The sequence below is a fragment of the Barbus barbus genome, assembly GCF_936440315.1.
Source record: "Barbus barbus genome assembly, chromosome: 35".
In the NCBI taxonomy this organism is placed as follows: Eukaryota; Metazoa; Chordata; class Actinopteri; order Cypriniformes; family Cyprinidae; genus Barbus; species Barbus barbus.
Window position 1 is genome coordinate 8,774,978 of NC_136763.1, and position 22,957 is coordinate 8,797,934.

General features: G+C 37.3%; 2 protein-coding genes across 4 annotated transcripts; one reads left to right on the forward strand and one right to left on the reverse strand.

Annotated features, from left to right (window-relative positions):
* Positions 1-1,980: 1,980 nt before the first annotated feature.
* LOC306855026 (lysosomal alpha-mannosidase-like) lies at positions 1,981-10,545 on the forward strand. The gene is made up of 22 exons (XM_079393408.1): positions 1,981-2,135; positions 2,431-2,533; positions 2,777-2,950; positions 3,389-3,582; positions 3,660-3,792; positions 4,015-4,160; positions 4,236-4,435; positions 4,567-4,687; positions 4,779-4,857; positions 5,071-5,180; positions 5,330-5,437; positions 5,531-5,647; positions 5,735-5,917; positions 6,997-7,094; positions 7,338-7,580; positions 7,685-7,786; positions 8,010-8,097; positions 8,318-8,398; positions 8,843-9,064; positions 9,168-9,317; positions 9,898-9,994; positions 10,072-10,545. The coding sequence occupies exons 1-22, from the start codon at positions 2,043-2,045 to the stop codon at positions 10,179-10,181; spliced, it is 2,952 nt and encodes a 983-aa protein (XP_079249534.1). The 5' UTR covers positions 1,981-2,042; the 3' UTR covers positions 10,182-10,545.
* An 8-nt stretch (positions 10,546-10,553) lies between these two features.
* Positions 10,554-20,947, reverse strand: LOC306855027 (tRNA (guanine(26)-N(2))-dimethyltransferase-like). 3 transcript variants are annotated; one of them, XM_079393410.1, is made up of 16 exons: positions 20,756-20,947; positions 20,036-20,404; positions 19,729-19,948; positions 18,485-18,672; positions 18,034-18,149; positions 17,828-17,940; positions 17,571-17,719; positions 17,158-17,241; positions 16,971-17,040; positions 15,321-15,455; positions 15,112-15,197; positions 14,656-14,764; positions 12,472-12,548; positions 11,374-11,493; positions 11,173-11,287; positions 10,554-10,852 (listed from the first exon to the last, which is right to left on the reverse strand). In XM_079393410.1, exons 2-16 carry the CDS (start codon positions 20,272-20,274, stop codon positions 10,775-10,777), a joined length of 1,899 nt encoding a protein of 632 aa, XP_079249536.1. In that variant the 5' UTR covers positions 20,275-20,404; positions 20,756-20,947; the 3' UTR covers positions 10,554-10,774. The 3 variants fall into 3 exon arrangements, 2 of the variants coding, with proteins under 2 accessions (XP_079249536.1, XP_079249535.1); XM_079393409.1 differs by having other exon boundaries at positions 14,656-14,800; positions 20,756-20,939; XR_013782890.1 differs by lacking the exon at positions 12,472-12,548 and having other exon boundaries at positions 20,756-20,932.
* Between the last annotated feature and the right edge of the window lie 2,010 nt (positions 20,948-22,957).

Here is a 22,957-nt window from a genome sequence, read left to right on the forward strand (position 1 = left end):
CATATATTTTTCCTCAGCTGTTCCCTTTTTTTCTCATGCAGTGTTTTTGTCAGATTTCATGCAGCGTGCACATAATTCACAGATCCATTTATGTTACACAATATTTTATTCGTCTAAAGATACATGTGCTCGGATGCTTCCTGCAACAAAATAAACAGATAAATACTAGGTGAGTAGATGCAGGAGGCTGTAAGTGGTTTAGACGGTGGTAGCCTCATACTATTATCTAAATGTTTACAGAGCAGCAACAGGGGAAAACATTGCATTCTGGCTGTGGCCCTCCTCTAATTTAAACCAGGTGTTTGGTGCAGTGTGTTGGAATAAGCTACTGTATAGCACTTGTCTCTGGTTTTATCTCAAAATCCTGATAGTCCTGACACTTTTTGTTATTTGTATGAAGTTTACTTTAACAGACTTAAACGTTCATAACACATTCATAAAATGGTCTTGTGGCAGTAAGTCACAATAGACCAATATATACGCTACAATGATATAAAATATGTTTATGATTGACAAGCAATGTAGCAACTTAAAGGTGTTGATTCGCAATGTATTATTTTTTTCAAGTTTTAGTGTAAGTCTATCATCCAAAGAAAATAAATAAATACATTTAATTAATTAAAAATAAAAAGGGAAAATCAACAGCAAGATGGCAAAAAATGGCAAAAAACTAAAACATAATGACATACTATCTTGGCCAGGATTTTTAATCTCAGTGAGTTTTTGTCCTGGTTAAATAAAGGCAATATACTAGAAACCAACACTATACAAGACAAGCTAATAGGGCTAGTTAATGTTTCTGCTTGTCTGGACCTAAAATGAATTGTACTAATTCTACATTGTTGTACAGAGAACAGAGACTCCTCACAGAACCTTTGAGCGAAAATCTATGCAGCAACATGATCTTGGATTCCTTTCGATGTGGCTCATCCTTTAGCTTGTCTTTTCATGAAGAGACTAAAGTGTGAACAAAGACTTTAGTCACACGGGCTCCCTGCAAATCTTTTTTCTTTGGGCTCATGCTGGACTGCCTTTTAGGCTTCTCTTGGGTTTTCTTCTTACAATATAAAGTCAAAGTTGCAAAGTTGATTAATTATGGAGGGATAACCACAGGGGGGAGGAAATTCATTCTATAGGAAATATGAAATTGAATATTTTGATTGGTAAATCTTTTGATTGTACAATAGTCTGACATTTGAAATGATGATGACTTCTAATGGTCTAACTAGAGGCACTTATGATGTTATGCTTTAAATGTCTGTTCAAGAAAATGTCCAAGATCAGAATCAGTTCTTCAACTTCTATCATGATAAGCCCTTCAATAAGATGTATAGCTTCTCATTTGGATTTTAAAAAGAACTAATGAAGTACTAATAAAGTACAATAAAAATACACCCTGACACACATTATGTTTTTAAAAACCTTTTTGTCCACTGTTAATTGATTTTGAAGAGTTCTGAGGAATGTTATGGGAGTCAGACAGGAGATAGATGGGGGTACGTGACCCTTGCAAACCCATGAAAAGGAGGGGGAAGGAGATAAACGGTGAGGTCATCATGATCTCAGCCACAGACAGATGAGGCACAGCTGTAAAGAATACATAACATTGTGTTTTTGTGAGCAGGATACTGACTGAAGCCATGTGTGGGAAAAAAAGTTTATCAAAAATGTTTAATATCCTTAGACACTAACAGTTTACAGGTGGCAATTAAAGTCATAGTTACAAATAACTGAGGACATTGTCATAAGACACTGTTGTCTGCTTAATAAACAGGTACACTTAAAAAAATACCTTTATTAGGGGTAGAAATGCTTGTTGTTAAGGAAGCTATAATATAATGTAATGTTATATAATATAATGTCTTGCATTTTTATCGATGGTTTTATTCTTATTTTTTATTTAAGGACGTTTATTTTGTAGATATTTAAGGACTTTGTAGCTATTGGAAGACTTTTATTTTGTTTATTCGGAAGCTGCAGGAGGAGAAGTCACGTGACAAACACAAATTCGGGTGTCATGTGATTGTAGTTTCATTTTCATCATGGCTGCGCTCTGCATCAGTTTTCTGTTCCAGCTGCTCTTCTGTCTTGTGTTTTCTTTACCCACGGGACGAAACTCCATATGCGGTTATAAGGTGAGTTTTGTTTTAATGTGTGAATATTTTTAAGTTCTTCGTTGTAGGACCTTTGAGAAAGGTTTGACTAAATGTAAAACATTAGCACTGAGGGAAGTAATATACCAAAAACTTAGGTGTTAAATAATTTTTGCACTTGATGTCACTACATTACCATAGTGTTTTGGGCATGTACCTTGGCTATAGCATGCGTTTGTACATGTACCAAAGTAGATGTTAAAATTAAGTAAAAAGGAAATGATGTAGACAGGAAGTAAAACTCATTATTGTTGTATCTCTCCATTAATCTCTACAGTCATGTCCAGCCACAAATCCTTCCATGCTGAATGTCCATCTGGTTCCTCACACACATGATGATGTTGGCTGGCTCAAGACTGTGGATCAATACTTCTATGGAGGTGAAGTTTTGTTCACGTCTCACTTGAAAGTGCTTGTTTGTAACTTTCATTGGCATGTAGTAGATCACATTCTTCATGTGACTGTCGTATGATTTATGTGTGGCTTGTCATATGATAGTGGCAATGCACTGGAGTGTTAAAGCTTGATGTTTAACCTCACAACATTTTGTTGGTGTCAGGCTGGTTCAGGCATGTAAATAAAACACAAAGCTCAGATTTTTTATTCCAGTCTGTGTTTTTCAGACCGAAACAACGTCCAGCATGCAGGAGTTCAGTATATTTTGGACTCGGTAATAGACCAGCTACAGAAGGATCCAGCCCGACGGTTCATCTACGTAGAGACGGCCTTCTTTTACCGCTGGTGGAGGCAACAGAGCCAGAACACACAGCGAATTGTAACACAGCTGGTCAATGAGGGTGAGGAGGGTATTTGTTTTTAAGTCTGAGATGAAATAAAGTATAAAAATAAAAAAGATTTGTAAAACACACACACAAAATGTAACAATACTAAAATGTGAAGTGACGTACAATGTTATAAATGTTAACTTATCTTACACACTGAATCTGCATAATTATTTTCCATTATTTTCCCCATTTAAAGCTGTCTGAGACAATAAAGAATACAAAATTAATAAATATATAAAAAAAAATGATTGGAATGCATTTTTACAAAACTGATGCTAAAATTTATGCTAAATTTAATTGCGCTAAAAATGTGAAGTGACGTAAGACGTTCTAAAATACTTTGCTTACACTCTGAAACTTTATAATTATTTCCCCCATAACACTTTTCATCAAAGTAGAAAATATTTTTTTCAAATATCATGAATTTTATGAATGTCTCTTTTCTCTTAGGTCGTCTTGAGTTTATAAATGGTGGCTGGTGCATGAGTGACGAGGCCACCACGCACTACAGCGCAGTCATAGATCAGATGACTCTGGGGCTGCGATTCCTGAATGACACCTTCGGTGAATGCGGCCGTCCCCGGGTGGCCTGGCACATCGACCCGTTTGGACACGCCCGAGAACACGCCTCCATCTTTGCTCAGGTAACCATGGCACATTATTTGTGACTGGTGTGAGTGATGTGGCATAGTGATGCTGATGATTCTTGATTTGTTTACAGATGGGTTATGACGGTTTCTTCTTTGGCCGTTTGGACTATCAGGACAAAGCTCGCAGGATGAAGACCAAAGAGATGGAAATGCTCTGGAGGGCCAGTGAAAGCCTGGCGCCGCCTCTCGCTGATCTCTTCACGGGTACTAATCTGTAAACGTGCTGCTTTTTGTTGTCTGATTTTTCAAATAGTGCAGAATCAATGCTTTTTGTTCTTTGATTAGTTGTAGATACTCTCCTGTTGTATATATTATATTCAAAAACCATTCAAAGTCAGTCAGTAAGATTAAATTGATCTTACAGACCTCAAACTTTATATATTTTAGCCATATCCTTATATCATCTAAAGGTGTTCATCTCTAAAGGTGTTCTTCCGAATGGCTATAGCCCACCTGTGGGCTTCTGCTGGGACCAGTCATGTAATGATGCTCCCATAAGAGACGACCCAGACCTTCAGGACTACAATGTGGATGACATAGTACAGAGGTTTTTGAATGTTTCCTATGACCAGGTATTTCAACAGCATTGCAGCAGTACTCAGTTCAGTCAATCATATACAAAGCTCATGTGAGATTTCTGTTCCCAGGCTGCTTTTTATAAGACAAACCACATCATTATGACCATGGGTTCAGACTTCCAGTATGAGAATGCCAATCTCTGGTACAAGAACATGGATAAGCTGATCAAGTATGTAAATGCCCTGCAAGCTAAAGGAAGCAAGGTGAATGTGCTTTACTCGACACCATCCTGCTACCTACAGGAACTCAACCTAGCCAACCTCACCTGGTTTGTGTGCATACATATCTAATACATTTAAATATGGCCTGTTAAGATATCCTTTAAAGCTAGCATAAAAGGGATCTCTTTCAAGTGTTACTTGTGATTTAATTTTTTTCTGTCCTGGACATTCATCTTAGGCCTCTGAAGACAGATGATTTTTTCCCCTATGCTGATTATGCTCATGATTTCTGGACGGGTTATTTTACTAGCCGACCAGCATTGAAGTTATATGAGAGACTGAGCAACAGCCGACTACAGGTAATGCCCACAAAACAAATAAAAAAAAAACACATTTATTTGTTTATTCAATTTGGGGGGTAATCTGTATTGTCTGGTTTTGATCGTCTAGACATGCAACCAGTTGGAGGTGCTCGGTGGGCCCAAGTCCACATCAGGACCCTTTGGTAAAGGGGACAGTGATACTATGAGTAAGTCTGCATCTGTTGTAAATGTATCCCTTCTGTTGGCTTTAATTGTTAAACTCATTTCTTTCAACACTATTTGACTTCATCCCCCCCAAAAAAACCTTTATGTATTCCCCAATTGTAAGTCGCTTTGGATAAAAGTGTGTGCAAAATGACTAAGTGTAAATGCATGTAAAGGTAAACGTGGTCTGTTTGACATCTTTTCTTGTCACTCAGAGAGGGCCATGGCTGTAGCCCAACATCACGATGCTGTGTCTGGGACAGAAAAGCAGCATGTGGCATATGACTATGCCAGGAGACTGGCTACAGGCTGGGCACATTGTGAGGTACTGCATTTTTCTTTGTCACATTGTTTCAGGGCAAACTTTGTTTTAATTGTAATTTTCATTTGAATGTGCTTTATTGGCATGGCTATCAAAAACATTCATTAATTAAAAAAGGCATTGTTTTTGCCACTGTCCCTTTTTTGTTCTAGGTGCTGGTTCGTAATTCTCTGGCTGTTCTCAGTGGTTCTGAATCTCCACGTGTGTTCTGTGAGAATCTCAACATCAGTGTGTGTCCCCTCACAGAAAGCAGCCAAAAGGTACTATACACTGATTTCAGTAAATACATTCATACAATAAAAAGCACATTCACCACTGAATTATGATCTTTCTCTTTTTTTATTCTCGCTCAGTTCTCTATGAATGTGTACAATCCTCTGGGCAGGATTGTAAGCTGGCCTGTTCGTTTGCCCGTCAATGGTTCATTGTACAATGTTACTGATACAAACGGGATAGTAGTGGACAGTCAGGTTGGAAACTATGTGTTTGTCATTTAAGCGTATTTGTAACATTTATGATATGAAATCATCATCTCTACTTCCCCTGCTGTCTGTCAGGTGGTTCCACGGTCTAAGTCCACACAGCAAGTGAGGCGGAACAGGGGTTATGCTAAAGGTGAGCTGGTTTTCCAAGTTGAAGCGCCTCCTCTTGGCTACACTACGTACATCATCTCCATGCTTAAGGATGAGCCTCCAGCATCCAGCGCCAAACCCATAGCCACTCGCTCCATTCAGAACAAGGTACATGCAGCAGCACAAGTGGAAACTATCTGGTTAAAATCACTAATCTAAGCAACTGAAGACAAATATCATGTAAGATCCATAAAAAAAATTGCTCTTTTGAAATAATTTATTTAACCACCAAGGCTGCATTTATTTGTATCAAAATGCTGTAAAAACAGTAACATTGTGAAAGATTATTACAATTTTAAATATTTAAATATATTTTTTTAAAATGTAATTTATTCCTGTGATGGCAAAGGTGAATTTTCATCTTTGATGAATAGAAAGTTCAAAATAACAGCATTTATGTGAAACTAAAATCTTTGGTAGCAACGTAAAAGTCTTTGCTGTCACTTTTGATTAATTTATTGCATCCTTACTAAAAGTATTAATTAAAAAAAAAAAATCTTACTGACCCCAAGCTTTTGAATGGTAGCATGTTAACCCCACCCAGTTCTGTATTTAGCAACTTTGTAAGCCCGAATGACCTCGTGTGAACTGGTGGTTTTCACATGCAAAATGGTTAGCTAAATGAAAACAGATGGCATTTACAAGTTTTCACAGAAATTAAAGGTACAGTACATGGTTTTTACATGACAGTAGAGAAATCTAGATGTTTAGGGTGAAAAAGAGAATGGAAATGGTCATGGCTATTTTTTGATGCAAGAAACCAGCTCAACAAAATCTAGTCAGTCCCAGCAGGATTTCATAAGGAGGTTACCACATTTAAGATGCATGACACTAAATGTACAATAGTCATGCATGAAATGCACTGAAAAAAAAATGGTATCTTAATAAATTCAGACACTTTTAAACAAGTAGTGTTTTATATTTGGAATTAAAAATAACATTAGAAGAATAAGACAACCGAGTATGTTTATGTGAATATTCATAAAAATGGGTATTTTGACATAACTTGACAGAGCATTGTGCTTAACTCTTTTTTAATATAAAACACATTCTGCACTTGATTTTCCATATTCACACAAATGTTTCAATTACTTTAAGTAGCACTGGACTTTTTGTGATTATTGTGCAGATTATTTCATGTTTCAGTTAGCATAAATAGTAAATCTGTTCTTATGCATGCTTTTCAGTTCTTGAAGGTGACCTTTGACGACACCACAGGTCTGTTGAGCAGCCTGACAAACCTGGAAACAAATCAAACCATTCGACTCACTCAGAACTTCTACTGGTTAGTTTAGGCTGATTCAGAATCAGTCTGTGCCTTCCAGTTTTCTATCTACCGTAGTATTATCTTTGGGTTTTTGATGTGATTCGATATGGTATAATATATTATTTCTTGAATTGCCTTGGAGTGCCAGTAAATACAATGATATGCAGTATTTACTTGTCATGTTTGATGGTATCAAAAAAGCGAATCATAACAAAACAAAAAAAAAGTGTTGTGTGCTTATGTGCTTTTTGACAATTAAAGGTATAATGCAAGTGCTGGGAATAACAAGGAGAGCCTGCAGCCGTCGGGGGCTTACATTTTCAGACCAAATTCTTCAGACCCCTTCGTCATTAACAACACTGCTGAAATACAGATAGTTACCGTGTCCAGCACAGTTCAAGAGGTGACGCAGTGGTTCAGCCCCTGGGTGTCACAGGTTGTCCGTTTGTATGAAGGCCATAGGGAACTGGAGCTGGAGTGGACTGTGGGACCTGTGCCTATTGCGTGAGTCAACACACACATACACAGATTTCTCTGGATTATAGATTTGTTGCGAAAATGAAAGTAGTAAGGCTTAATAGCTCTGACTATCTGCTCTCTCTTTACAGAGATGGTTTAGGAAAAGAAGTGATCACTCGTTTGGACACAGACATTGAGTCCTCTGATTATTTCTACACTGATTCCAATGGCAGAGAGGTTCTAGAACGACGGTGAGAAGATTAAAATAAATAGAAGGATTGGTTACAGAAATTAATGTACATTTTATATATATATACAAATATATACAATTTTTGTTTTTTTTACTATTTTTGAACAAATACTGTAAATGCAGCCTTGGAAAGCATAAGCACAAAACCTTACTGTTCCCAAGGTTTTAAATAGTTATGCATCTCAGCTGTTGGAAAAGTATTCTAAGGAGCAGTGTCATTGTAGGAAAGATTATCGGCCCACTTGGGATTTGAAGCAGACAGAGCCAATCGCTGGAAACTACTATCCAATCAATTCTCGCGCTTACATCAAGGCAAGTGACATTAAGCCAGTTACATCAGTTTCTTGTCTTTTTTTGGATCCTGGGTCTGTTTTTATCATTTTGTTTGTATATTTTATTTACATTGCCATATTAATTTTTGTCTTTTTATATTGCCTGTCTTCATCCTTGTTTTCTATTGTCACACAGAGTTTCATAAACAGTCTTGGGCCTACCCAGTCAGGGAATCTAATATGTGTGTGTGTGCATTTAGGATGACAAGCATCAGCTGACAGTAGTGACTGATCGCTCTCAAGGGGCCAGCAGCATCTATAACGGCTCGCTGGAAATCATGGTAAAATAAAATTACCTTTCCTTCTCTCGGTCAATCTTTCCCTCAGTTTAAAAGTGCTTTATTGGCATAACAGAAGGTATTGTGAATGTGTGAGTGTTGAGTGCCGTAGCTAATCACAGCGTGCCGATGCAGAGCCATATCACACGGCTACAAGCATTCAAGAAGATCTGGCTGAGGTAAAGCTCCTCACGGCGGGTTCATGAGTGCTGAACGGCCACTGATGCCCTGGAGCTCACATCTGAAGCAAATTTTCAAATAGACGTTTTCTTTATTAACAGGCTGCATATTTGAACGTTGTTGTCTTAAAAAAAAAAAAAAAAAACTCTTAAAACTATGTTGACAGAAAAACAGTATTATTTATATTATTAATTATTTATATAATTATAGTGGATTTGGGTGTCCAGAGGCATGGTCTATATATGCTAACAGCAAACTCTCTCTCAGTTGCACAGGAGACTGCTATATGATGATTTTAGAGGAGTGGGAGAGCCTCTCTCTGAGCCGGGAGAGTTTTTTGATGGTTTAGTTGCCCGAGGGCGCCTGCTGCTGACCCTCACTCCACCAAATATGGCCGCAGATGTCCACAGACCCCTCGCACAGGGTATGGTGCTCCAACCCCTGCTCTCCTTCCAGGACGGCACACCTCTCACCAATACAAAACTGGAGGTTTGTAGAGGATCGATGGATGAACTGAACAAGTTCCTCATTATTAGCTTAAACTCTTGGTAGATGACTGAATAAGTGATTGCTCATTCCCTCCTTCCCATAGTTCTCTGGGCTGCAGGCTGCTCTGCCCCCTGCTGTTCACCTGTTGACACTGTCTCAGTGGGATAAAGACTCTGTTCTGATTAGGCTGGAGCATCAGTACCAGGCCAAAGAGAGCAAAACACACTCACAGCCTGTTACAGTCAACTTACAAGTAACACACACATTTTCATTCCTTCTTAAACAATAAGTAAATCCTGCTGCAGTAAAACAGTGTTTCACAGGGACTAAATTCTCAGAACAAACATCCAAGACAATTCTCCTTAAGCATGATAGTTCTGTGTTCTGCAAGATTTGCTCTGAAGAATCCTCAAATTGTTTTAAAAGATATTTCTCATGCATTCAGCAGTGTGCTAAACTAGTTGGTTAATCTGTTAACTCGCTAACTAAAAACAAAGTGTAACTGAAAGATTTTAGCTTCTGCAATGAAATGTAAGTCATTAGCTAACATGATTTTCATGATTAAGAATTTCTGGTTATTTATAAACAGGCACCAAATAGAGCATTCATAAAAAAAATAAACAGTCGTAGCTCAGGAATCTCTTTGGGGTCCAAGTGACTATAATAATTTTAATAAAAATGTATGAAGCAGTGCAACACTTCATTCAGTGACTACATTCACACACTGACTACATTCAGTGTGTGAATGTAGTCAGCTCAATCTTGAGTGCCTTATCGCTTATAGTACATAAAAAAATAATGAATCACTTTCATATTGAAAACTGTGTGTGCAGAAGCTGTTTTCTACTCTGGAGGTGCTTGGAGCGTCTGAGATGAGTCTAGGGGCAAATCAGTGGAAAGAGGACATGAACCGGCTGCAGTGGAACACAGGTAACAATTCTTAATTTCTGTAATTTTTGTACAAATTAGCTTCCAGAAATTAAGTGTTTGATGTGTTTGTCTTTCAGCAAAGGCATCAAAGCCCCTTCCACTCAGTGCAAAAGATCCCTCACCATGGGAAGTCACACTAAACCCAATGGAGATCCGCACCTTCTTGTTACGGGTACGACAGCTGTAGAACCGACAACATACAGATCAATGTACGAGCCAATCAGAGTGTAGCATTGGAGTATCCAAACCTGGCACTGACTCTACGCTGCACTGTCCAATTAGAACCGTTTCGAGTTTTTTTTTTATTTATTTTTTTTGACTATGGATATTCTTCACACTTTGTCTATTTCTTCTGCATTAATCTCTCAAGCTCTATATTGGTTAATACTGGCCAAATGGGCATCTTGTATTTCTTTCTAATATTCATTTGTGCAATAATTTGATTGTATTTTTCTACTGTGCCTTTCATATGAAAATTTTATTTTTTAAAGAATTTTTAAAGAACTGTGGAATAAATTTAATGAACAGTAATAAATTGTTTTTAAATGATACACATGTCCTGCTCATGCTGAATAGCAATACACAACCATTCACTTAGTATTTATTTGCCAGGCAAAACTAAAACATTCAAAAAATAAAATGACTGCAAAGAATAAAATGTGTCCCACCAATGCATCGCCAGAAAAATTAAACTCGCATTGCACAACTCCAATTAACTTAAACTTTAGTTGCGAATCTACACATTTGGACACATGCGTTATTCAGTAGTGAGAAAACCACCTAGTCCATCTTTTCTTCATTAGTTTTTTGCTCAAGTTCATGCAAATAACAGCATTTATCTCCATATGTACATGTTCCCTAGAAAAGAAAGAAAATACAATAGCTTTATGTAAAATAGCTGTTGTGATTTAATATGTATGAATTATTGCTTGAATAATTTATCATCAATTAAGGGCACTTCTGACTACTAAACCTAATTAATTGATCTAATAAATTAAACGTACTGGAATAAAAGTTGGATGATAATTCTTGTACTTTGCAAAATAAAATGAAATAGCTTGTTTCTAAATTTAAATTCTCACATACTGACTAGTTTGGTAACGACAACTAATAAGGCAACTTCTCAGTATTCAAATGATTCTGAAATCACAACATATATTGTAGTCAAGCAGACGTACCTTTCGAAACTTCTTACAGGGGAAGCTTTTGAGTTGAGAGGAGTCTGTGATTTGTTTCTTTCTTTTACCCTGAAACTGTTTTCTTTTGTCCTCCAGCTCAGAAGAGACTCCTCCACTAGTTACAAGAAAAGATGATTTACACTTAAGACCGGTTAAAAGATTTTGCTTATGATTTAACAAAAAAACAGCAGTATGACCCACCCAGCTTTGGCACGTGCTTTGGGTCCCCAGTTGGCCTGTGGGTTCTCCTGAAAACGTGTGAGGTGCCGTTTTCGTGATTGAGGGTTTGCATCTTCTCTGATTTCAAAGCAGGCTTGAAGACTAAATGAGAAAATATGAAGATTAAATGGTAATAAAGTTGTATTTTTATTAAACTGCAATTAAACTAAACTAAAAGGTACAGCAACATAAACAACAGGGACTTTGGTAACAATAGTATAGGGACCAATTTTCACTATTAAAGGTGCACTAAGCTGTATTTGAAAAGCGATTTTGACCACAGCGTCAGACCGAGTCCCAAAACAGCCAATCAACAGTAAGGGGCCAGTTTCCGGCGGTGGAGAGAACTCAAGGAGCGGGAAGGCCTCAGATGCCGAGGTTTTGTTTCTGAGTATCGTTTATTTTTCATTGTTTCACACAACTTTATACCCTCAGCCGGCCCAATTGCTACTCAAAACTAGTCCAATTCCGTTTCAAGGGGGGGGGTCCCGGTAAAAATGACCTTCGGGGGGTAAAATATAAATTTCTTGGCGCAGTTCCCCTGGTAAAATTTGCATTCCAGGGGATAAATATGTTATTGGGGTCGCTTCAACCCATGGACATGACAAACAACCCGCGGCAACAATGTTAAAGTAGCCCAATTCCATGGGAAAACCGCTGACTTCGCAACACTAGCGAGGTCCTGTTATGGTATGGGCATGTTTGTTTTGGTGCTTTCAAATGCCAATGGCAAAATTTGCTTAGTGAAACTTTAACTAGTTGCTTATTAGCATGCCTATAATTAACATATTGGCCGTTTATTAGTACTTATAAAGCACTTTTTCTGCATGACCATATTCTACATCCCTAATCCCACCCAATACCTAAACTTCATGTAAGGACCCTTGCAGTCTATGGGAGGGTCACAGAGCTCTCTGATTCCATCAAAAATGTTAATTTGTGTTCCGAAGATGAATGGCGGTCTTATGAATGGGTGAACTATCCCTTTAATAGCAAGAATTGGACCTTAAAATAAAGTGTGACCAGGATTTTAATATCAAATAGCCATCAGGTGAATTAAATAAGGTGTTTGATCATTACGTTGGCTCTTTGGAGAGAATGCGGTGAGCAGGACTGGTTTCTGATAAACGCTCTCTTTTCACAGGGTTGGACTTTTCCTGAGGAATACACAAACAGAAACTACATTAGAAAATAAGGTGTTATCATGAGGATCTTTTGGGGAGGTTCTTAAAGGGGTGGCTGACCTTTTTTCTAGGTTTAATTGTGTTTTATGGGGTGCAGTCTAACATGCGTTAATGCTTCGTTTAAAAAAAAAACAAAAACATTATTTTTCACAATTTTCCTTTATTCTATACCGCTCTCTCCCTTCTCTTTTGAACGCTCCGAAGATTTCCTGTTTTTAGGTTTTTAGCCCCTCCCTCAGAAATACATGGTGGGCTCAGATTGGTTAGCTGGCCCAGTGTGTTGTGATTCGCTAAACAGCCTCAAGTCTAAACATCATGCCCCTCACCTCAGCAGCATGTGCTCCAGTTGTATTGTAAACAATGGCGTCGTCTATGTTGCTTATCAATTTGAGCCCGATTGAGGATATTATGGCTCTTAATGGTATGTTTTTTGTTTGTTGTTGTCTATACGGTTTTATGCTGATTAAAGCTTTAATACAGCACAGTAACAGCATGCACGCGTTTAGCGCTTCTCATAGCTATGGGAAAAATATCTCTGTCTACACACATAAACTGTATAATTGGAACACAGTTCTTTGATAGAGCTGTGACGAGCTGATGATCTGAATCAGACGAGAGAGAGAGAGAGAGAGAGAGAGAGAGAGAGAGAGAGAGAGAGAGAGAGAGAGAGAGAGAGAGAGAGAGAGAGAGAGAAGAGCAGGGGATGCGAGGAACAGGATTAAGAACTGCTGCTTTAGAACATTGATTTTAAACTTGTGAATCCATTAGAATCGTTAGAAGACAGACTCGGGATTCATATAGGAATAGATTTTTTCATGCACCCCTAGTTTTGACGGCATGGCAACAACTCTTCCTCTTCTCTAAAGCAGCACAGCATGGCCTCGCCCCCTTTGTTACATGTTCACGGGGGTGGAGTTTATGTAAATTTCTAAAGGGAAGTAGCTCATTGTAGTCCCTACGAGCTGTTTTTGTAAGCATTAAACTGACAATTTAAACTCTGTTTGCTTTCAGCGTCGTAGCTTTGCAGATATCGTTTATGCTCAAACAGCAACATTACATACTAACTAATGTTAAAAAGTGAAATCGCAAACAACCAACCTAAGGGTGACCCCGAATAGTCGATGATTCGATAGGAGGAGCCCGATTTGACTCCCAATCTCACAGTCGAATATATGCTGAGGTGTTATGATCGTGCCATTTTGGCTATATGGGGGTGCTCAATGTCTGATTTCATACAGAACTACCGGTTTTCTCCGAATAAGTTAATATACAGCCTATTAAGATAATGTAAATAAGAATCTGAAAAGAAAGAAGCTTTTAATAAATTTTTAATGTGCATGAATAAATCCAACCACCCCTAGATTTAAGTTTCACTTAATCCAACATTTTGGTGGCAAGGATTTAAATCTTTAACAAGACGGAGTGAAAGACTGGATTTTTTCGATCAGGTAGGTTATAAGTGATTTCAAAATATTTCAGCCGGTTTAGGCTGTATTTATCGTGTATATATTATTGATCTCGTATAAGATGCATTTGAGTTGCGCTGCGTGAGCAGGACAAACAACAATGGAGAATATTAATAACTATGACTGGGACTGTCATATACATAACATTATAATGAGAACACTGTTATAATAAAACGCTGTGAATTTTTAGAGTTTAGTTGCCGTGTTACTGCACGTAGTTGCGTGTCGAACGCATCCACAAAAGGAGTTTATTCAGAGCCGCACAGACACGTTTCATGACTGCATTCAGGACATTTTGTGCAGATAGCCTATAAGTATTGACGTTATGTTGAATAAATAACGAACCGTAAATAAATCTTTTAATCAAAAAGTAAAACATTTTTGTATCTGCGAGGCATCGTTACACATTTTCCCTGTGTGTTAACGTCAATAATTATGACTGTCCAATGTCTGACTTGACTCTTGGTAATGTATTTTGCCCCCGCCCCCAAACATATGATTCGACTACAAGTCGACTATTGGCAAGATTTGAAAATTCCGATTTGACTATATGAAAATCATTAGTCGGGGACACCCCTAAACCACCCCTTTAAGAGTGTATGGTGGTCACTTACCCAGCAACGAATGATATCCCACAACACCTCAGCAGGAGCATCGGTCTTCACTGCATTTTTACAGGCATGAGAGAGAGACACTCTGTACCCAGCATGCAGGAGAGCTGACCTACACCACAGAATGAGGACACCCTCCATTGAAAATCTATTGACCCAAAACACTTGACGCTTTAAAACACAGGTATTCTGAAGAGATATAATCACTTAATATAATGAAAAGGTTTAATTGATGCCTTTATTCACATATAAACATAGATCGGCGAACATAAAAGCTCAACCATACTTTTCTCTAAAAATATCCTTTTTTTGTACTCCAAAAATGAATGTAAATGACAATTTTCATTTGGGGGTGAACTAACCCTTTAATTTAAAAATAATAATAATAATTCTTACTGACTCTAATCTCTGGAACAGTAGTGTACATAACGCAGGTTGAATATGTTATATTGAGTTTACCTGAATTGCAGCATGGACGGAGTGTTGCAGTGAACTGTGCTGCTCAAATGATCCAAAACATAATACAGAGGAATATCCTGCAGCTCCTAAAACACAAAACTCAAACTATTAGCACTCATTCTCTATTCAGAAAACCAAAACTTATTTACCTGGATACTTTTAAAATGTCACAATCATGCTGATGACTGTTAAGTTTATTAACGACTGACCTCGGTCACCATACTAAGCACCCCCTCGATCCGCTTGGACGTTCTGAAGCGGGTGGGGTTCCCTGAAACGGCACTCAGAACCTTCCGAACAAATGCAATGTCATGAATAGGCTCCGCCCAGATGGGACCACCCAACTGCAAATACAGAGAGAGGAACAAAGTAATCAAAACAAGGTGAGGAACTAAATATTCATCGTTGAAACATACTGAAGCATGTCAGTTGCTTTTATACAGTAATGCAACGATATTACAATTCTGTCAATACAATAAGAGCGGTTTGATAAATGGCTGAATCAAATGAAAATTATATACTATTTTGTCTGAATAAATAAGAGGAAACATTAAAACTAAAATTGATCATTTAAATATTAAAATATTATTGATCACATAAATATTACAATATAGGCATTATAACTTGAAGCAGTATTTACCAAACTGGGGTTTGCAAAGCTCAAACAGTAATATTAACGGAAATTAATATTAGTTAATTATGATTTTATAAAGATACATTTAACAGTGTTATTAAATGACTTGTTGTAAAAACATTAAATGTAAAAACAGTGTAAATAAGAGGATTAACAGTCAATTAAATGTCCAATATTGGCTGATTTATATCCAATATCAGTTTATACTGATTTATTAAAAAGTCTATTTAAAAAAATCTGCAGATAACCGACATGTTATATACACAATAAGTAGGGATGCATGAGACACTATATTGCCAAAAGTATTGGGTCACCCCCTTCTAATGAACAGGTTTGACTACTTTAGTAATTTCCATGAGTACAAATCTTAATGTTTAAGCATATAATGATATTCTAGGGAATTGTGTGCTTCTAATTTTATTGCAACAGTTTGGACAGGACCCTTTTCTATTCTAACATGACAATCCCTCTGTGTATAAGGCAAGGTTCAAAAAGAAATGATTGATTGAGTCAGTGTGGAAGAACGTGACTGGTCTGCAGAAAACCAAGTCCTAATCTCAGCTGAACACCTCTGGTGTGACTTTAAATGCAGACCTTGAGCCGAAAACTCATCACCAAACACCAATGATTTGTACATACACTATATGGACAAAAGTATTGGGACACCCCCTTCTTTAGAACAGAAGAAGGCACTTCCAAAACTGTGGCAACAAAGATGGAAGCATAATTTACGTATTCAAAAACTGTATTTCCATCTCTGTTGCAACAGTTTTGAAAGTGTCTAAAATGACTGTACCATATACAAATCATTGGTGTTTGGTGATGAGTTTTCGGCTCAAGGTCTGCATTTAAAGTCACACCAGAGGTGTTCAGCTGAGATCAGGACTTTGCTTTATGCAGACCAGTCAAGTTCTTCCACACTGACTGAATCAATCATTTCTTTTTGAACCTTGCCTTATACACAGAGGCACTGTCATGTTAGAATAGAAAAGGGTTCTGTCCAAACTGTTGCAATAAAATTAGAAGCACACAATTCCCTAGAATATCATTATATGCTTAAACATTAAGATTTGTACTCATGGAAATTACTAAAGTAGTCAAACCTGTTCATTAGAAGGGGGTGACCCAATACTTTTGGCAATATAGTGTATATCAGTACCAACTAATTACACAAAGGAATATTTTATTTTTTGTAATACAGAGAGGAGATATCGATAGTTCAGACCTGGTGCCTCTGCCCACAGTGTTCACAGCTGGGCCCTACAGGTGGTCCAGTGGCTGCCGAATACTTCATACTGTAACATATTACATATATATTATAAATATACACTTACTGAAAACACAATGATACTGACAGTACAGAAACATTGCGAAAAAGTGAACAGATCAATCATGGAGGTAGAAATACTTACTGTTTGCCTTTGCTCACCTTCTTCCCCATCCTCTGAAGATGAAACGCACCGCAGCCAACACAGTTATACAGCAGCGCCTGCTTACTATGAAACACACAGATACCTGGATTTAATAATCACAGAATACATTTCCATACAAAAATTTGGGGTACGTTAAATTTTCAACATATTTGAAATTTGAAAGAAGTCTCTTTGCTCGTATTAATATATATATATATATATATATATATATATATATATATATATATATATATATATATATATATATATATATATATATATATATATATATATAGCATCTACTTTTTTTTTGTAACTCTTGTAGAATTCTTTATAAATATTGCACTTTATCCATGTATGATTACTAGCAGCTATTTTATCTCTATATAGACAGAGAGTAAACTGTGTTTTACCTTGCTGAGTTTTTGACCAAGACCTGGCCTGTTTTGACTCTGACGAATACACGGATGTAGAAATCCACACTCACACTCAAGAGAGGTTCAATATAGCGCTGATAAACAGCTGCTCTCTGATCTAAACTGTGCAGAATTATACGCAAAGCCTAGAATAAAAAAAAAAAAAAAGAGTGTGATTAAGACATAGATATGATGTTATGGTATGAGTTTCCTTCATTCCACCCATTTCCAATCAGCAGTCAGCCCGATCTTACCATCTCATGACAGTATTTGGACTTGATGGACACAGAGCCATATTTGCTGTAGCAGGTCTCCCCGCTATTTCCAGCCATTACAGCCATATCCGTACAAGTAATGCAAAGCAACCCTGATAATGAGAGAGCGAGATTACTGTATGTGTAGTGCATATTGTGTTAAATATATTCAGAATGTGCATGTAAGAGAACAGCGACAGACTCACCACCCTCACTGACAGCCTGCACAGCTGCATCCAGAAATGGAGAAGGGCTGCCATAGGGGTCAAGATCAATAACATCATATCGTTCCTTCCTCCCTCTTGCCTCATACATCACCATACTGTAAAGAAGTTGTTATACCAGAATTTAGAATATAATTGAATCAGATTGTTACTGTTAACTAAAATTATAAATCATTTTCAGTAATTGGGGAAAAAAAGAAAAAAAAAATTTTCATAAAAAAAATAAAACATAAAACTTAAAAATTAGGAGGGGTGAAATCCTAAAATTCTAATAATAATTACTAAAAAAAAAGCTTGAAATTACAGAAAAAAAAAAATAATAATAATAAAAAGTACCAAAATAAAACTAAAAACAGGAACTTGAAATATATGTAAATAAAATATGTTTGTGAGTGTAAAACACTGGAAAAAATAAACAGCAGGGTGCTCAGACCTGGCATCTCTTTGGCTGGCTTGCAGTATGTGGGTCACGTTGTTGTGTTGTGCATTGCGGGCGATCAGGGCGGCAGCTTTAGCAGAGTAATCATTAGCAGTGATGCTCTTCAGGCCAGGTACCTCCAGAGCAAAACGTACAGAACGCAGGCCTGATGCTGCCAGACCCTCCAGCACACGCAGACCTTGCTAGAGCAGAAAAGAGAGATAAATTACTTTACATTTATTTATTTGGCAGACAGTTTTAGCCATAGAAATTGACTTATGTCAGTCATAGGAGAATGCTGAAAAAAACAAGACAAGGTGAAAACACCAGTATTGTAAAATAATCTTACATATAAAATTAATTTCAAATTCTAAAATTAATTTAAATTATTTTTGACAAAATTACTTTAATTTAAATAGGCTACATCTATTATTTTGTTATATTTTATTTATTTATTATACCCTATTTTAATTTTACATATGAAGAATTCATTTGCAAAAACAGATAACATTGTGCATTCCAATTAATCTCAATCAAACTGCAGTTGGGTTATTTTGATTAGGTTAAAAAATAACTAAAAAATACAGCTAACTCACACAATAAGTGAAGTGACATTCAGCCAAGTATGGTGACCCATACTCGGAATTCGTGCTCTGCATTTAACCCATCCAACGTGCACACACACAGCAGTGAACACACACACACCGTGAACACACACCCGGAGCAGTGGGCAGCCATTTTATGCTGCAGCGCCCGGGGAGCAGTTGGGGGTTCGGTGCCTTGCTCAAGGGCACCTCAGTCGTGGTATTGAGGGTGGAGAGAGTGCTGGACATTCACTCCCCCCACCTACAATCCCTGCCGGCCCGAGACTCGAACCCGCAACCTTTGGATTACAAGTCCGACTCTCTAACCATTAGGCCACGACTTCCCACATAATAATAAAAACATAACATAAAAAAAAATGGTGTAATCTGTTTTTGCAAATAATCTCCTCATATCCAAAAAACTTAAACTTCAAAAACCTACATGAAAATTAGAAATGTTGCCATGGCCATTGAAAGTAAGTTTAAGTACCACAATTACTAAAACTGAAATAAAAACAGTTAACATACTAAACTATTAAAGTAATTAAAAACAATCCAATAAAACAACAAAAACACATTGCAAAATTGCTAAAACTAAAATAAAGCTACTTCAAAATATTGCTATATAATAGTATATAAATAATGATTAAAACAGTAATTGGCCCACACACAGACCTCACATCTTTCCCCTACACAGGCAGTGATGAACTCTTTCTTGTCACCCTCTTCTTCCATTTGCTTCTCATTTTCAGGCTGTTCTGATGTTTCCTGGTCCACCGCTTCATTCTTCTCCTCCGAAAGTCGAACAACAACTCGATCTTTCTCACCCGGGATCAAGATCCGGATGCCCCTCTGAGCCAGCTGCCCCCTAGAAAACTCTGTGATCACCGCACACCTGATTGAAGAAGGTATATAGGCAGTTCAATGGCGAAATTAAAAAGAAAACATTACAAGACGTCACAAGACTAGATGCCATGCTCACGTTAAATCTCGGTTGAACTCCTGCACAGGGTTGTAGAACACCTCATTAGCACTAGGGAATAAAATGGCAGCCTGTCCCTCCCTGACAACCATCTCCCCTGGTAAAAGCCCAGGTTCTGTAGATGAGGTCTGGCTGCTTTCTGTAGAGCTGGAAGGGTTTGTTTCTTCTATTGTGGTAGTACTGTCTGCACCTGCACTGATTGTGTCCTGGGATTCTTCAGGTTCTTTCTTGCAGTCCATTGTCCTGAACTGTGTGCTGCAGTGAGGATTTCTTCTTAGGGAATACTAAAGATAAACCAGTACACCTTGACGATACCTGAAGCACAGTCCTTGCTAACATCTACCAAAAAAAAAAAAAAAGCCTTGTGACCTGTCAACGAAAAACGTATTTTAGTTAATAAGCGCTTACAAATTCCTACATGATGTATCAATTTAATAATAATAAAAAAAACAAGGATTCCCACACATTTTGACATAAGAATATAACGTTATATAACTTTACAATGATTTTTCCAGTCATGTAGAGACACAAGCAAAAGTCATCAAAACGTCCTTCTGATTTTTTTAATGACCCATAAAAACCATGACTTAATCTTACATTTAATAATAATTTAATTTAATTTGCACGTTTATTTTCATACACTTCAAAACATGGTCAGCCTCACATTCATAATGTAACTAGCCAGGCTAGCATTAAAATGTACCTCGCTTTCCAACTTACCGTTGATTATCCTTCCTAAAAGATACTTTGGTTATGCCATCATTCATGAAACAAAAACAAACCACATCGTGAAATGTACACTAAGCACAGAGCCTTGTCAACTAAACTGAGTGTTTCCAGCGCAAATTCACGTGTAGCTCAGCATGAGTGTGAACTACGGAAGCCTTGTAGTACTGCGCAATGCGCATGCGCACAGCAACAGAGAAAAACGCTACACTAAAATAAGTGCAGCCTTTAGGAACTCGTTCTCTCAGTGAAGTTTTTTGTGTGTGCCCATAGCACAAATCACAGAACTTTTCAGTAACTTCCCCTTTTTAAGTCGCTTTGGATAAATGCGTCTGCTAAATGCATTTAGTGTCAGAATATAATAATACATTTTATTTTTAGTCTGTGCCTGTTTATGCTTTTGTAATATTGTATGAATGAATAAATAAGTAAATAAATTCTACTTTCTCTAATTCTCTAATATTTTCTTTAATTTTAGTAACTTAATTATTATTACCAACAGTGTCGGCTACTGAAAAGTGGTTAATATAAATAAAATTAAAGTTTTTTTGTGAGGAAAAGAGTTTGTAGTAGACCACAATTTTATAACTTTTCTTTGATCTCTGATGCAATCCTAAACTTTGCAGCTGTCAAGCGGGGTCAGGGTAATTTTTCAGGGTAAGGGCCCCTTAGGTGAGGAGCAAAGAGCAAGGACCCTCGATACAAAATGTGTCAAGCAGAGCTACATATTAAGCATACAGCCTTAGATATTAATAGTTTATTCTTATTCTTAATCATAACCATATTATGATTAAGAATAAATTATGTTATACTGTGTGTATTTTATGTTAAGTAGATCAGAACTATGCACATTGTTATTGTTGCATATGTATCGCTGCCTGTATATTTCATTTTATGTTTAAAATTGAGATTTATGCATCATAAAAAAATCACAATTAATTGGTTGTTTTCAGTTGTTGTATATTATTTTAATGGAGTCATATACAGGCGCATCTCAAAAAATTTGAATATCATGAAAAAGTTATTTTTTTTAAAACTTATTTCAAAAAGTGAAACTTTCATATATTCTAGAGTCATTGCATGTAAAGTAAAACATTTCAAAGGTTTTTTGTTTTTGTTTTAATTTTGAAGATTAGAGCTTACAGCTCATGAAAGCCAAAAATCAGTATCTCAAAATATTAGAATATTTACATTTTAGTTTCATTAAATCACTACAGTATAAATTCCGGGTATCTCTTGTGAAGCCACAATAATGGGGAAGAATGCTGACTTGGCAATGATCCAGAAGACAATCATCGACGCCCTCCACAAAGAGGGTAAGTCACAGAGGGTCATTACTGAAAGGTGTGGCTGTTTATAGAGTGCTGTATCAAAGCATATTAAATGCAAGGTTGACTGGGAGGAAGAATTTGGGTAGGAAAAGGTGCACAAGCAACAGGGATGACCGCAAGCTTGAGAATACTGTCAAGCAAAGCTGATTCAAACACTTGGAAGAGTTTCACAAGGAGTGAACTGAAGCTGGAGTCAGTGCATCAAGAGTCACCACGCTCAGACATCTTCAAGAAAAGGGCTACCAAGCCACTTTTGAAACAGAAACAACGTCAGAAGCATCTTACCTGGGCTGTGGAGAAAAAGAACTGGACTGCGTTTCCCAAAAGTATCGTAAACTTAAGTACATCAGGCCGATTGAAACCAATGGAGGTACGATCAACTTAAGGTTACGATGCTTTTGGGAAACACAGGGACTGTTGCTCAGTGGTCCAAAGTCTGCCTTTCAGATAAAAGTACATTTTGCATTTCATTTGGAAATCAAGGTCTGGAGTCTGGAGGAAGACTGGAGAGGCACAGAATCCCAGCTGCTTGAAGTCCAGTGTGAAGTTTCCACAGTGTTGACGTCTGCTGGTGTTGGTCCATTGTGTTTTATCAAGTCCAGAGTCAATGCAGCCGTCTACCAGGAGATTTTGGAGCACTTTATGCTTCCATCTGCTGACAACAGTCAGAAACAGTTGATCCAGCAATAGCAGTGCCACAGGCTGATCGCTTCCATCACACCTCACTGATGCTGGAGTTTGTGCTAAAGGAGCCCCGACCAAGTATTGAGTGCATAAATGAACATACTTTAAAGAACCTGAACTTTTCGGTTTTGCAAATGTTTTTTTTGATTGATCATAGGAAATATTCTAATATTTTGAGATA